Source organism: Furipterus horrens, unplaced genomic scaffold (assembly GCF_987537825.1).
Source record: "Furipterus horrens unplaced genomic scaffold, mFurHor1.1.pri manual_scaffold_10, whole genome shotgun sequence".
Lineage (NCBI taxonomy): Eukaryota > Metazoa > Chordata > Mammalia > Chiroptera > Furipteridae > Furipterus > Furipterus horrens.
This window is the reverse complement of record NW_028327180.1, coordinates 43,060,037-43,073,687: the sequence shown is the minus strand read 5'-3', so window position 1 is coordinate 43,073,687 and position 13,651 is coordinate 43,060,037. Positions and strand designations below refer to the sequence as shown.

Below are 13,651 nucleotides of genomic sequence, written 5' to 3'. Positions count from 1 at the left end.
ATTATTTAGCATGTTGTAAACCTGCCCTGGGAATTGACACTGCAAAACCATTAAAACTTGAGCAGCTTTCTCTAGTAGGTAGAACAGAAATAGAAAAATTATGATAAATTATTAATGTGGAGTGGGGAAAATTGGGACAATTGTAATAGCATAATCAATAAAATATAAAACACTATAAAAATATTATTAATGTGGAGGTCAGAGAGCAGAAACGCAGCAGCAAAGATAATCAAACATCTGAATGTCAAATCAAAATAAATGGAACAGAAACAGTAGGCTTAAATGTAATAAGAGAAAACTTTTCCTAGGAAAAAAAGACTTGGATTTTTAGGTAAAAATGAAGACAAAGTGGTGCATTCTCACTCCTGGGAGCATGTCCAAGCCTCTCCCTTCTTCCTCGTCTTCCCCCACAGGCATGCATCCCCTACAACCACGGGAGCAGAGGGCAGCAGCAGCTCGTCCCAGGCTAACCCCTTGCACCTGCCGCCAAGACCCCTTTTCTCTGACTTCCCAGGGAGCCAGAGCAGCCCCGCCTGGGCTCTCCTGTTGTTTCTTCTGTGCTAAGCCCTCCCTTGTGCCAGTCCCCAGCTTTAAAAACACTCTTTCAAAATTAAAACAAAAAAGGAGGAGGAGGAGGAGAACAAGGTAAGTGTTTGGTGTTTTGGGGAAGTTTCCTTAAATACATGATTTTAATTTTTTTTCTATCCTCACCCAAGGACTTTTTTTTTTTTTTCTTTTAGAGAGAGAGCAGGGAGAGAGAGAGAAACATCGATGTGAGAAAAACATTGATTGTTTGCCTTCCCTACATGCCCTGACTGAGGACTGGACCCAAAACCCTTCAGTTACAGGACAATGTTCTAACCAACTGAGCCACACAGGCCAGGGCTAAATACATGATTTTTGCACCTTGGATATTATGCTTTAATTTAAAACGTACTGAGCCCTGACTGGTGTGGCTCATCTGGTTGAGCATTGTCCTGCAAATCGAAAGGTCTCTGGTTCGATTCTGGTTGAGGCACATGCCTGAATTGCAGGTTCAGTCTCCCATATGAGAGGCAACCAATTGATGTTTCTCTCTCTCATTAATGTTTCTCTCCCTCTCTTTCCCTTCCTCTTCCTCTCTCTAAAAATAAATAAATAAAATTTTAAGGAAAAATAAACAAAATATATTGATACATGTAAACTGGAATGAAAGCCAATTTTTACTGGTGACTCTGACAATAAAATCGTTTAATCTTGAAGTATAAACTTTGATTTCCTGTATAAACTAAAACAATGAGGCCAATAAAAAATTCTGATCTGGCTTATCTCAGCATGCTTTATATTGAATAAATAAGGAAATAAGATAAAACCAATAAACCAACTAGCAGAATTTTCCTCATGAGCCTGATGTTCTGTAGGCAAATAGTATGTAAAATATAAGTTTTTTTATTTATGGCTGTTACTTATATGTTTTATTATCCTTGTAAGAAGATTAAGAAGGCTTTTCCTTTTTATCAATTAAAAAAAATTTTTTTTTAATTTTATTGACTTTTAGAGAGAAGAAGGGAGAGAGAGAGAGAGAAACATCAATTTTTGTTCCACTTATTTATACATTCATTGGCTGATTCTTGTATGTGGCCTGACCAGGATCAAACCCACAATCTTGGCATGTCAGGACGACACTCAAACCAACTGGATATTCTCTTTAAATGCCCACCAGTCTGAAAACCACCTTGCTGGAGAATGAGATACTGTTTGCTATGCTTTATCTCCTCTGGTTTACTTCAGGAAACTGTTCCACTACCGAGAATGTATTACCTTTACTCATGAGGAAGACAGGCTTTTACTACAGCCATAAGATGCCAAGAAAAAGTAAGATAGGTTATGATTTTCTATGACCTGATTCCGGCTGTCAAGGAATGTTCTGCATTTTTAGGACTTTTGGAGGACCTTGCAAAACGATCATCTTTCACTGCCCTGGAATCTGTGGAGCACAATGAAACATTTGGGTTGCTTTTTCTTGTAAAAGTTAATTTATTTTCTTTTTTTCAACCCTCACCCAAGGATATGTTTTTATTGATTTTATTTATTTATTTTAAGATTTTATTTATTTATTTTTAGAGAGAGGGGTAGGAAGGTAGAGAAACATTGACATGAGAGAGAAACACTGATTGAGTGCCTGCAACCCAGGCATGTGCCTTGACCAAGAATCAAACTGGCAACCTTTCACTTTGTGGGACAATACCCAACCAACTGAGCCACATGGGCCAGGGTTGTTTTAATTGATTTTAGAGAGAGAGAGGAAGTGAGAAAGAGAGAGAGAGGGAGAGAGAAACATCAATTGGTTGCCTTCCCCACATGTTCTGACTGGGGATCGAACCTGCAACCTTTTTTGGTGCATGGGACATCACTCCAACCAACTGAGCGACTCTGCCAGGGCATAAAAGTTACTTTTTAAAATTAACTTATTTTACTTAATTTTTACTTATTTACTTACATTATGTGTGTATGCATGTATGTATTTGAGTTCTCAAATACGTGGACAGAGGGGAAGTCTAATCTGGCATTCCTGGCAAAGGGATCCATGGAAGGCAGTCCTTTTTTCGTGTCTACTTTGATGGTTTCCCCAGCACTTTTGTGCTGGTTTTGAGAAGCAGGGTAGTGAGTTGGTTACAGACCTGTGTGTAGATGGCTTTCCATACCATTTAATTAGACCGATTTGGGCAACTAACTTAATCCTTCTGGGTCTCAGTCTCCTCGCCTGTAAAATGAGAGGAGATTGGTCCCTATTTTTAAGAGAATGCTGTGAGAAAGACCAGAACAAAAAAAGAGTCCTACCCAAAGGCTATACTTTCAGGGATCATTTCCATCATTTATTACTAGAGAAGTTTCTCTGACCATGTAAAGCACCCGAAACCACAGGGAGGAGGCACAGCATAAAAAAATAAATAGAAAATAAAAATAGAGCCCTGCCCAGATGCTGACATAAACTCAGCTTAAAAATAGGGGGGTGGCCCCGGCTGGTGTGGCTCAGTGGACTGAACATTGACCTATGAACCAAAGGATCGCTGGTTTGTTTCCCGGTCAGGGCACATGCCTGGGTTGCAGGCTAGGTTCCCAGTTGGGGGCGTGCAAGAGGCAACCAGTTGATGTTTCTCTTCCTCTCTCCCTCCCTCCCTCAAATAAATAAATAAATAAATAAATAAATAAATAAATAAATAAATAATAAAAATAGGCGGGTGGTGTGTTCATCTAGTGAGACACAACTTTGCAATGAAAAGGGACAAATAGCTGACAAACATGTTGACACAGAGGACTTGCTAAATATTTTGTTCAAGGGTACGTACTCTGCATTCATGTGAAGTTCTAGTTCCGACCAAAACTAATCTATAATAGAATTCAGATTAGTGGTTGCCTCTAGTGTGAGTAATTAAATTAGAGAACGGGGCACAAGAAAAGTCTCTGGGAAGTTAGAAATAGCCTTTATCCAAATAGAAGTTGATTCCATGGAAACAGATGTTCATAAACTCTTTGAGACTTCTGGCCATGATGGAGGCCTAGACTGATATGCTCCATCTCCCTCCACAACTAAGAATGAATACAACTACCACAAAACCATAAATAACCAGAAGTTCCAGAAAATAAAGATACATGGAAGTCCAACGTATGAAGTTATAAAGAAGTGGTGCTCGCCCAGACGGGTAGGAGGGGCAAAGCTGGGGCAGAGAGGTCAAGTTGTGCTGGCGGTGGAACAATTTACAGACACCTGTATTTAAGGGGAGGTGAGAAGCGCCTGGGGAGCACCCCCGGCTGCAGACCAGACCTGTCAGCTCGCAATTCCAGCACCGGGGAAGGCAGACCCCCATTGCCTCAAACTGTGAAGGCCGGAAAGAGTGGGGATGGAGGAAGAAGCTCCTGGTCTCTGAGCTGAGAGTAAATGGCAAGAATCCATCTTGGACCCCCACCCCCACACACAAAACGCCACAGAGTAGTGGTGAGAAGGGTCATCCGGTAGTGACAAGTGCACGGAGCTCCGCCTCCTATAGCATATTTGATCTAATGGCTCAGCAGATAGGAAATCTTTCTGAGGCACAGTTCAGAGCTTTGGTTATAAGAATGCTCACAGGCCTAACAGCAGATCTTAAATAAGACAGTAAGAAATGAAGGCTAGTCCTGCTGAAATGAAGGAAAACACATAGGAAACTAGTGGTGAGGGAAGGAAAACCAGGAATCAAATCAACAAATCAGAACATAGGAAAGTAATAAACAGTCAACCAGTGCAGAAAGAGGAAACAAAAGGTGAGGAAAATGATGAGAGGCTCAGAAAGCTATGGGACAGCTATAAGCGGGCCAACATCCAAATCATAGGGTTGCCAGAGGTGAAGAAGAAGAACTAGAAATTGAAAAATTATGTGAAAAAATAATGAAGCAGAACTTCCCTAACTTGGAGAAAGAAATAGAATTACAGGTCCAGGAAGCACAGAGAGTTCCAAAAAAACTGGACCCAGGGAGAACCACACCAAGACACATAATCAAAATGTCAAAAATAAGGATAAAGAGAGAATCTTAAAAGCAGCAAGAGAAAAGAAGAGAATTATGTACAAAGGGGTCCCAATAAGACGATCAGCTGATTTCTCAAAAGAAACCCTTCAGGCAAGAAATATTCAAAGTAATGAAAAGCAAAAACCTACAACCAAGATTACTCTATCCAGCGAAGCTGTCATTCAGAATAGAAGGGCAGAGAAAGTGCTTCCAGGACAGAGTAAAACTGAAGGAGTTCATCAGATCCAAACCACTGTTATATGAAATGTTAAATGGACTTGTTTAGGAGGAAGAGGATCAAAACTATGAACATTAAAATGAAAACTGTATCACAACAACCAACAATAGAAGCTAGGGAATCGAAACAAAGGCAAACTAGGTAGGCAACGAGAGTGGGAAAAGAATTATAGGTATGGGGAACATATTGTGGGGAGGTCAGCGGGGAGGGGTAAGGGGGGAAAGGGAGGGAGATGATGCAGGAATTAAGAAGCAGAGTAGGAGGGAGTGGAGTAGACAGGAAGATGTTGAGAAGAACTATATACACAACCAATGGGCATGGACTAAGGGGGGGGGGAACAACTGGAGGGAGGGTGGGTCACTGGGTGGAGGGGAACAAAGGGAAAAGAAATTGGGACAACTGTAACAGCATAATCAATAAAGCATATTAAAAAAAAGACTCACTGAACTGTTGTTCACTAAGTATCTGTCCATTTTATTGTATGTTAATTATACCACAATTTAAAAAAACAAAAAACTACTGGGTCTTCAAAGTTCAATTCCAATGCTCCTGCCAAAGATTAGGAAACCACTCAGGTGATATTAGGAGAGATATGAGGGGGCCCCAAAGGAAGATAGAGGTGATAAAGAGATAAATAGAAGGAGTGATATGAAGAATCCACAGACCTTGGTGTGACTTCCAAGGCCCAGGTGACAGAGACAGGAGTAGAACGGGGATGGTGAATAAGGAATGGTGTGAGTTGAGCTTTGGAATCTGCCATCAGGTTCTGATCATGGTGTTGCCCAGCCACGGATCATAACAGGATGTTTCCTTTGGAGATGCCTCTGCAATACACCCCAGTGACTCATAACTGAATCATAACCGTAATCATGACGAAAGGAGGAAATGTCACTTCTCCCTGCTGTTGGCACACAGGGTGGACAAAAAGCAATTGGAATTTGAGGAATCACATAAAGAAAAAAAACTAAATAGGAAGTTCAGGCAAAGGGCACAGGTAATGCGGGTCTGAGAGGAGGTGCTTCTGTCGTCATCGCCTCCTCCCGCTGTGCTCAAAGCTTTGGTTGTCACTGAAGACAGAAGAACGTCCAAACCTGTGGAGAATTTTTATGAGTTTATTTGTGCCAACCTGACAACAACTGCTGGGAAGAAAGATCTCAAAAGCTCTGCAGAATCAACAGTTCTGCAGTTGCCTTTATGCGTTTGTGGTTAAGGAGAGAACCGAAGGAAAATTATATGAAGGTGGGAGAAAGCAAGGTGGGGACTGGATTATAGCACAAGTAAGTTTCTGTGCTTTCCTGAGGGTGGTTACAGCTTATTTCAAGGGGGTGTTAACTTAGATGCACAGAAACAATGGCCAGGGCTTGTTTAAGGCAAAGCTAAACCTTTTACTAAAGAAGTTATATGTCTGAGGTGTGACTACCCTCCATGACCTGCCCAGTGAGGAATTGATGATCAGAACATCCTGTGAGATTACTCTCTGTGGAACCACTTTTTCATCCACACCACTAATGCTTCTGCTGCCCAATGTTTGCACAAGGGCCCATCTTACAAACAAAAAGTGCCATTGGAAATAATAATAACATCTTAAGTCCCTTTCAAGAGGTATAAAAAAAAACAAACAGTAAACTCCTTTCCTGGACATCAAGCCTTCACCTGGTAATAGTTCTCCATATATTTGCTAGTTACAGATGGCAGAAGATCTCACCAACAGAAGACTCCACTATTACATACTTCTATCAGACCGGGTCATTCAACAGCTGGCCATCAGTTCCAGACAATGTTTGAAAAGTGGATGGGTTTTATTGTTATAGGTGCAGCCAGACAGCAGTTGGCTGAGAAGTTAAGTCCCAAGGTCTTGCTGGTGGGGATGGCAATCAGAAACACCGAGCACTAAGAAACAGCACATCAGATGGGCGTCCGTACAGCAGACGGCACCGTCCAAAGCAAGGGGACAGAACTAGTTCTGTTCTAAACACCACAGCTCCAAGCAACCCCACGTCTTTCTTGTTTCCTCCCTATTGCAGAAGCAAGGTTTGGGTTTCCCATGTCAGTTTCACTTAAGTTTCAGCAAAAACAAAAAGGAGCACACACTTCCATATCTCCTCCTGCTGGGGATGCCTAAAATTACATAAGTGCTGACCCGTCCCAATATCTCTAAATTTTAGGTCTTAAATCTCTCATTACGAGTGACAAATCAGGAACAAACTTATCAAAACAGAAAAAGAGAATACACATTTCTGCTTTTTATCCAGCACACAAATGAAGTAGTAAATAAATGTCCTTTTTAAAAATATTTTTTAAATTTATTCTTAGAGAGAAAGGAAGGGAGAGAGAATGAGAAGAGAAACATCGATGTGTGAAAGTTGCCTCTCGCACACCCGCAAATAGGAGCCCACAGCCCAGGCATGTGCCCTGACTGGTAATCAAACCAGCAACCTCTCGTTTCACAGGCCAGGGTTCAATCCACTGAGCCACACCAGCCAGGGCAAATAAATGTCTTTGATGTTTGCTGTCTTGTGCTGCTTGTGGAGGAAAAAGGGGCCACTTACTAAGTCTGACAAGAGGTCTTACAAACTTAAGAGACTGAAATTAACCACATAGAATGGTCTGAACATAAAAATTTCTAACTAAAAGAATCACAATGGGTAGTCATATCCTAGGCCTATAGCTTCCCTGACAAAGGTCAATCTTTACCTTATGGCAGCCTGTCTATTGTCTTTTTGCATCTAAGATAGCATAGCTTTGAAAAGTCAGAGTAATCTTTCCCAGACCCTTTGGGGCACAACTTCTGCACCATAGCATGAGATCACAGAACCGTTCATTGTTATCTTGTTCCCAGAATACCATTTCTGTTTTAGAAATGTTAGTTATTAACTATCCTGTACCCACCAATGTAAAAGCAGTATGTGTCTCTCTGGTTTATTCTTTAAAAAATTATTTATTTATTTATTATCATTTTTTAGAGAGAAGGGAAGAGAGGGAGAGAAAGAGATGTGTGAGAGATACATTGATCAGTAGCCTCTCTGCATGCCCCTAGCTGGGGACCTGGCCCGCACCCAGGCATGTGCCCTGACTGGGGTTTGAACCAGCAACCTTTTGGTTTGCAGGCCAGTGCTCAATCCACTGAGCCATATCAGTCAGGGCTCTCTGGTTTGCTCTTTATTCAATCTCAGAGATTTTCCCGTTTTACTTTCTCCTGCTCCCTTAATCTACTAAGAATTGATTTCATGTAACCCTCCTTATGCTTCCTACTTTGATTCTAATGTATAAAATAAGTTACAAAACTGCAATTTCCCAGAACATTTTCTTAGTCCATTGAGATTTTGCTTCCTGGCAATTGTCAGTTTGGCTCAAACAAATTTATAAAAATTTTCTGCAGGTTTGAACATTTCTTAGATCCACATACTGAAGATAGTTGTGGTAAGGGAAATCAAAACTGTACATAAAATCATTTCTTGGAAAAAAGAAATTGTTGGAGCTACAAGACTCAGCTGAAAATGAATGAGAAATCAATTTACTAGTGCTCTTTTCCAAACTCGGATGCCAAGGCATTTTCCCCAGGAGTAATCTCAGTGACAGATTTTGTTGCCAGCAACTTTGGGGAGTGGTAGTCTATCCCCAGTGTCTGCTGCTGGTTACTTCCACAGTGTCTTAACAACAGATGATCACTTGCTTGACAGTTGGGCAAAGTGTAGATGTTATTAATGTACTTAAAATAGAATATGAAGGGACCATCGAAACACCCAATAACAAAAGCATCTAGAATTTAATCTTATCAGGGGAGCGAGGAACCCTATTTAAAGAGGGCTGGCCTGGAAAGAACAAATGAGGCACATAATTCCCCATAAAGGTCTGCAGTCTCAAGAAAGTGCTCCCTATCTTTTTCGATTGTTGGAAGAAGTTGCTAAAGCAGATACACCTCTTAACAGGATACTCTATCTTCTCTGAGTTTGGGTGTGGCCTTGACATATTTGATACTTCACACAAAACCGTTAGTTACATAGACGTAGATGTGAAGAAAAAACATTTTCATCTTTGTGTCCTTTCATGCTGTGACCTTTGACCAAACTCACTGCCCTGAGTAAGCATATCAAATCCCTCTAGTTAATGAGTATCTGTGTTCCTTAAACTCTAACCATAAACACTTTTATTAGTAATAACCAGGATGGCAGTCAAATGAGTAGTGATATAGTATGGACGACCAGGATATATGGCCCCTGGAACTACTGCATTCTTTGCCCCTTGGTCTTGTCAATTGATAGTACCTGAGTTATAATATGAAAAAAGGTGCAGTAACGGGAGTCTTCAGTAGAGAATACTTTGCACAGAACTGCTGAGTGGTCTCTTCCACTATGACCCAATCTTCCCACAAGTAAAGATTCTGTGATATTCTATGGAATTGCCTGCTTTGCTGTCAATCTTAAGATAACTTCTCCTTAAGGTGGACATTACACCTTTGCTCCATTGTCAGACAGCAGTTAAGGGATTTTGATCTGGCTCAGTGAAGGCCTGCAGTTCCGATTCCAACTACTTTCGTGTCCAAAAGACAGACAACAAATCCCCCACACCACCTGAAACACTTTGAATACAGCCAAGGAGCAAGCTGGAGCAACCAGGGCTGCTACAGCGTCGTGTTTGCGGCAGAAGAGAGAAGTAGCTGCCAGTTCCCAGGAATCTGGGGAAAACATCAGGACCCAGATGGCCAGGGGACATGTCTGACATGTCCTGGGCTGGTGAAGCAAGGACGATCTCGAAGACAAAGTGGGGATGAAAGCCTTGAGAACAGGAGATACATCCGATCCCCAACCACCCAGTGGGAGAGAAAACTAACAAGTAAGCAACACATCTTGCTCAAGACTTGACTGCCATTATTTTCTCCTGGGGAACGAGTCCATCAGCGTGTGAACTACAGGTCAGTCCTGTGTCCCTCCACCAAGCCACAGCTCCCTCCACTTCACAACTTGTGGCCTAATCATTACACTAGTCCTCGGCTGTGTCTGCAACCTCCCTCCCAGCAGAAACCCGTGTCACAGGTAGGGATTCCAAGAGTTCAACGCTTCCTGCAATCCTCTTAATCAAGCAACCCCAATCCTTTTATGGGTTGAGCTGGTTCTATGTAGTAAAAGGACTATATTTATTTATTATCCAGCAAGGTCAAATGCCTCTGGCAGTCCATTTAAAGCCACATAGGATCGTGCACCACCTAGCTTCTTGCCTAAACCTAAATTGGAAACCCCCTAAAGTGAAAAATCGTCATATAAGCAGTTCAGCTGAACCCACTTAGAGCCTCTGAACAAACAATGCAACTCGAGGGGTCCGTCGGGTGTCGTTGCCTCCCAGCCCCTGCCCCGCCCCTAATTGCTGTTCCCGTCCGACAGAGGAGGGCGGGGGTTTCTGAGAAAACGTTTCAGTCTCAGAATGACCGAGGCCCTGAGGGTGATCCGGGGGCACGTCTGTGTCATGTCCCGGGTGGACGAAGCGAGGGCAACCTCGAAGACAAGGTCGGGGTGAAGGCCTGGGCACAGATCGCGGACGAAACCGCAGCTTTAGCCTAGGGGAACTAGGCGCTGGGCAGGAATGCTGCCCAAACTCCCTAAGGCGGCGACAGGGGTCCGGGGAGTGTCGTCTCCTTTGTGACGGGAGCCCAGGGCATGAGCGAGAAAGCAGACCTCCAGCCACCTCGCTCAGAACGAGGTGCGCCGGGAATCCTGTACAAGCCCCGCCCCACACCGCGCGCGCGCGCCTCCACAGTCACCGCCTCCCATTGGTCAAGGGGAGAGGCTCGAGGCTCGCCTGTTTGAATCGCGCCCAATGGGATCTCGGGGGCGGGACGGAGGCGGGGTGGGAGGTGTTGGCCTTGGGCAGAAGCGCGCCTGCGGAGAATGGGTAGGGTGCGTTCTGCTCGGCTCCGAGAGCCAGCGGCGCCCTCGAGCAGCACTAAATCGACTTGTTGGCCTCGGTAACTCCCGTCCGAGGGCCGGCTCGGGGGAGCACTCACAGGGACCTCTAGGCTGAGCAGCCGGGCTTCGGGTCACCCTCGCTCCTAGAATAACTGTAGGAGGGGAGTCCCGCCTCCCAATGCTGGAGAGCCCGTGCCTGGGTCTGAGCGAGGCAAGGGTAATCCCCATTCAACGGGACCCGTGGGGAAAGCTGCACCGTTTCCTCTGCCTCTCCAAACCCTCCCGCCCCTACGTGTTCTTCCCAGCTGTTCTGGAGGACTTTGTGCCATTTTCCCACGTCTCCCAAGGATGCAGTGATTTTTCTCTGTCCCCCTCAAAAAATTACAAGGGGCTTCTAGAATTCCGGGGTCTCACCCACCCCACCGGGTGCCTCAAACCAGCCTTACCTGCAGCCCCCGCTGCGGCGAGGAGCAGGGCGACCAACAAGCACAATCTCATGCTTTCAGCAACGGCCCGGCCCGGCCCAGATTGCTGTTCCCTGTTTGCAGTGTCCCCGCTGCAACCCTGGGCTTCGCGCAGCCGGGCGGCGACTGCACGCGGGCCCCAGTCATTTGCAGCATTTCAATGTGAGGTTTCTCGTAGGGGGAGGAGTTTGCAGTGGGGTGATTTTTGAATATCTTCACCTCGAGGCGAGAGGAGGAGTTTCGAACGGCTGATGTGACTGGGGCCCCTTAACTCGTAAAGCCCTGACTGGCATTCCTGCGCTTTCCGATGCCGCTCCAGGGCCCGCTCCTTGCTTTGTCGAATTTAGGTCGCCAGTGAAGATCTGAGCCTCCCCAAACTGGAAATGCGTCTCCTGAAAGATCTATAAATTTCCCTCACTTGTCATCGCTACATTTCTCTTTGGTGTCCAAATGTTAACTGTCCTTCCAAACGTCTAATTGTCTAATGGCAATTCTACCTCTCCCTCAAAGGGGAAAACTAGATGTTGAAAATTTTCCCCACTCCCTTATACTTGCCTTTTCCTTTCTAGGAATTGTATATAGAGTTTAACTGAGTTTAGTCCTATATAGTTTTTTAGATGGTTCTTCCAAGTCGCTGTACAAATCAATGAGGCATTTAAATAAAATCCTTACAGAAGTACAACCAAAAACTGATTTTGTCTTGTGGGATCCGCCACTTGGATGAATTATGAGCAAAAAATCTCTAAAATTAATTGACCCAAAACCTGGGGTTTGGACATAAATATTGATTTGATTTATCCTTTTAGGAGGAGATGAATGAACAGACTGCTTTCTCTCCCCAAAGAAAACTCACAACAAAGGGGGGCTTTAAGAGTTGAACCTGACTGCCTAACCCCCAGAGGGCTGATGGAGAGCAGCTTTGGGGGGTTTGTGCAATTGCAGTGGCCCCTTGCCAAAAAGGCTCACACAGCATCTGGCAGTCTTGGCGGATTCCCCCAAGAAGAAAGGGAGTTTTCTGGGGTTTACAAATGGCTTGGCAGGGCACACTAAGCTCTCAGCATGCTTATGGGAAACCCATGAGAGAAGGCAGAAAAGAGGCAGAAAGGGGACAATTGAACCCTCAGAAAGAAAAACTGATTAATGCAGAGGAAGAGATGTATAAGCAGAGTGGTATTTAAGAGCCCCAACTCTGGAGTCAGACCTTGGGTGAGTAAATTAGCTTACACAACCTGGAAAGGGGAGAAAATAATGCCCTCTTCCCTTACCTGGCAGGTTCAGTGTCAGGGTCAAATGAGATAACTAGTGATCACCTGGGCAAATTTACAAGGATGTGCAAGTTTGGGAGTTGTTGCAACATTGATGAGTGTGCCACCATTAAACTCCATTCCTTATACCATATGCTACAATTTTTTTAGGATCATAGCTTTGATTTCCCTTCAGAAAAATTACAAGACATAACATGCTTTGTTTCTGTTGTGAGCCCGGCTTTCTCTTTACTATATGATGGTAGGAGAGGCTCTTTCTTTTCAACAGGCCTGAAAAGAGTGACCAGGAAGAGGCTTTCTTCCAGAAAGAAACTTAGCTTATGGTGTCTCCAGAGCTAGTCCTACATAGATGTAAGGGCAGGCCTGGAAAAGGGCCACAAAAACTCTGAAAAAAACATTCCTTGGGTGTGAAGGCCTAAGCAAGATCTCCAGGACAGTTCTCCCCAAGTCTCCCTTTGAGCTGCCTTTGGAAATCTAACACCACACATGGACATATATTGCTCGGGGACAGGGTCACACTGATTAATATCTCTACTTCTACCTCTTGGAGCCTCCATTGTTTTTCTGCAAGTAGCTCAGAGGTTATTGTATTAGGTAAAGGTGTGTGTGTGTTAAGTGATTGGAGCCACACTTGGCATGATAAACATCATACATGAGTTTGCTTTTTTTTTTTTTTTTTGGCTGTCTGTGTTGCAACTTCATCATTTTCTTCTTCTCTTTTTTCTCCTAGGTACTTAAAAGTAATCTTTCCATGGTATCCACTTCATCTGAAAGGTCCTGGGCTTCTTCTGGTTGAGTAGCTGGTTTGAGTGTCATCCTGATACACCAGGGTTGAGGGTTCGATCCCTAGTCACAGCACATACAATCAACCAATGAATGCATAAATAAGTGAAACAACAAACAGATGTGTTTTTCCCCCTCTCCTTTTCTCTCTCACTCTAAAATTAATAAAGTTAAAATTAAAATGAAAAAAGAGTTTCTGGGCTTGCAAAGTAATCTAAGACAACCCAGGCTAGGCTGTTTCCTCATTCTGATGGATAGCCCACCTTGTCCTGGTTTTCACCTCTCTGCTTCACCAGGTGGCTCAGAGTACAATATGTCTCCACCCAAGGAAGCCAGGCCTTTTGGCAGAGGTGAACCACAGCAGATACTGTCTGGCCTTCGGCCCAGAAGTCAGCAGAGGGAGGATTAAGCAACCACAGGTGTCTTGGTGCTTTCTGGTAGGTGCAATTAAGGACCAGCCTTGACTTTGTTGCCATT

General features: G+C 43.9%; 1 protein-coding gene and 1 pseudogene across 1 annotated transcript in view; one reads left to right on the top strand and one right to left on the bottom strand.

Annotated features, from left to right (window-relative positions):
* The window catches only part of LDLR (low density lipoprotein receptor), a 39,491-nt gene extending 28,223 nt beyond the window's left edge, over positions 1-11,268 (bottom strand). Inside the window, exon 1 of the mRNA XM_090289609.1 lies at positions 11,109-11,268. Within this exon, the coding sequence (XP_090145735.1) occupies positions 11,109-11,160 (52 nt within the window). The 5' untranslated portion in view covers positions 11,161-11,268. The remainder of the gene's footprint in view (positions 1-11,108) is intronic.
* On the top strand, positions 2,824-2,997 carry LOC149999866 (small nucleolar RNA U3; annotated as a pseudogene).
* Positions 11,269-13,651: the final 2,383 nt, after the last annotated feature.